Raw genomic sequence first — 1,578 nt, 5'->3', positions numbered from 1 at the left:
CTAGAAGTTTCAAAAAGAAGAAGAAAAAGAAATTATTATGGGAGGAAGCAACACAAATGGTTTCATTTTTCATGCTCAGAAAACTGCCTGGGTGTTGTATTATAGGTCATCAAGAGTCCTTATATGGAATGGGCTTTTTGCTGAAAAACTCCCAAATAAATTATATGATTTATGGTTGAGGAGTTAAAAAGATGTGGACTAAGTGAGGGACTGAAGGGATTTGATAACATCTAAGAGATGTAAGAGAGAAGGAAGATTATAAGTGTAATTTTTTTGTTGAAGGGAAGGTTGGAAATCATATTTCATAACTTCAGTTTCTTTTTTTTCTTTTGCACTTTTTCCTTTTTTTTCTTTAGATTTACCTTTATTTCAGGTAAAATTCATAACAAATATAAATAAATTAAAAAGGAATCAGATTTCACTTCATGGCAATTTACAGGTAGTTCTCGACTTACGACCACAATTGAGCTCAGAATTTATGTTGCTAAGTGAGAAATTTGTTAAGTGAGTTTTGCCCCATTTTACAACTTTTCTTGCCACATTTGTTAAGCGAATCACTGCAGTTCTTGAATTAAATTAACATGGTTGTTAAGTGGAATCTGGCTTCCCCATTGACTTTGCTTGTCAGAAGATCGTAAAATATGATCACATGACCCCAGGACACTGCAACCGTCATAACTATGACCCAATTGTCAGGTATTTGAATGTAGATCACATGACCATGGGGATGTTGCAATGGTCATAAATGTGAAAAATGGTCATTAGTCAATGACCATTTTTTCAGTGCCATTGTAACTTTGAACGGTCACTAAACGAACTGTTGTATGTTGAGGACTACTTGTCCTTTTATCACTGTTGGGATGCTTGATCCTGTGCCATTTACCAAATTTCTCACTTTCCATGTCTATTGAAGGTATATGGAAGTAACATCATTTCTCCTCTTTGTCTAAAATACCCATCACCAATGAAATAATTAAACATTTTTAAATCACTCAACCCTGATTATAAAGTTGTTTTTATTCTAATTCAGTTGATTCCAAACTGAAAAATAAAATAATGTTGTTTGAGAAAACTAGGAAGTTGAGAAATTGGACTGTCTAAATTTTGGCATGATTGGAAATTGCAGGGATATCCGGGAATATGTCAATGGGACACGCTGCTTTACATGTCATCCAGAGTGCATGCCCCAAAATGGGACTGAATCTTGCTATGGATCGGTAAGAACGCTGAAATATCTTGAAACTGCAATCTTGTTCAGATATTATATTCTTGTTTCTTTTTCTCATCCATTAGGGATTTTTTTCGCCTTTTGTGATTGGTTCACAGTAAAAAGAGTGTAAATATCCAGGCCTCTTTTCTGGGGACTAGAAACCTAAAATTGGTGATCTACAGTGTTCAGGGCATTGATGCAGTCAGAGCACTTTTAAGAAAGAAGGCAAGCAATAGTACAAAGCAAACCATCATAGGTTATATAAGCTAACTTGAGTGAATTTGGTTTGGGCAACTTCATCTTGAGATAGTGTTACCCTTGAGATTAACTTGCTTTCTAGCAACTATCTGCAGTGTTACCAAATCCGA

At 35.0% G+C, this 1,578-nt stretch overlaps 1 protein-coding gene across 2 annotated transcripts in view; it reads left to right on the top strand.

Moving 5' to 3' along the window:
• The window catches only part of ERBB2 (erb-b2 receptor tyrosine kinase 2), a 65,518-nt gene that overhangs the window by 41,038 nt on the left and 22,902 nt on the right, over positions 1 to 1,578 (top strand). For both annotated transcript variants that reach the window (XM_087892194.1, XM_034415827.3), the window contains exon 14: positions 1,127 to 1,217. In XM_087892194.1, the coding sequence (XP_087748320.1) occupies positions 1,127 to 1,217 (91 nt within the window). The remainder of the gene's footprint in view (positions 1 to 1,126; positions 1,218 to 1,578) is intronic.

This window comes from Pantherophis guttatus, chromosome 4, assembly GCF_059756535.1.
Source record: "Pantherophis guttatus breed Tessera chromosome 4, ASM5975653v1, whole genome shotgun sequence".
NCBI classification, from domain to species: domain Eukaryota; kingdom Metazoa; phylum Chordata; class Lepidosauria; order Squamata; family Colubridae; genus Pantherophis; species Pantherophis guttatus.
Note: the sequence above shows the minus strand (reverse complement) of the source record. Positions and strands in the feature narration are given on the sequence as shown.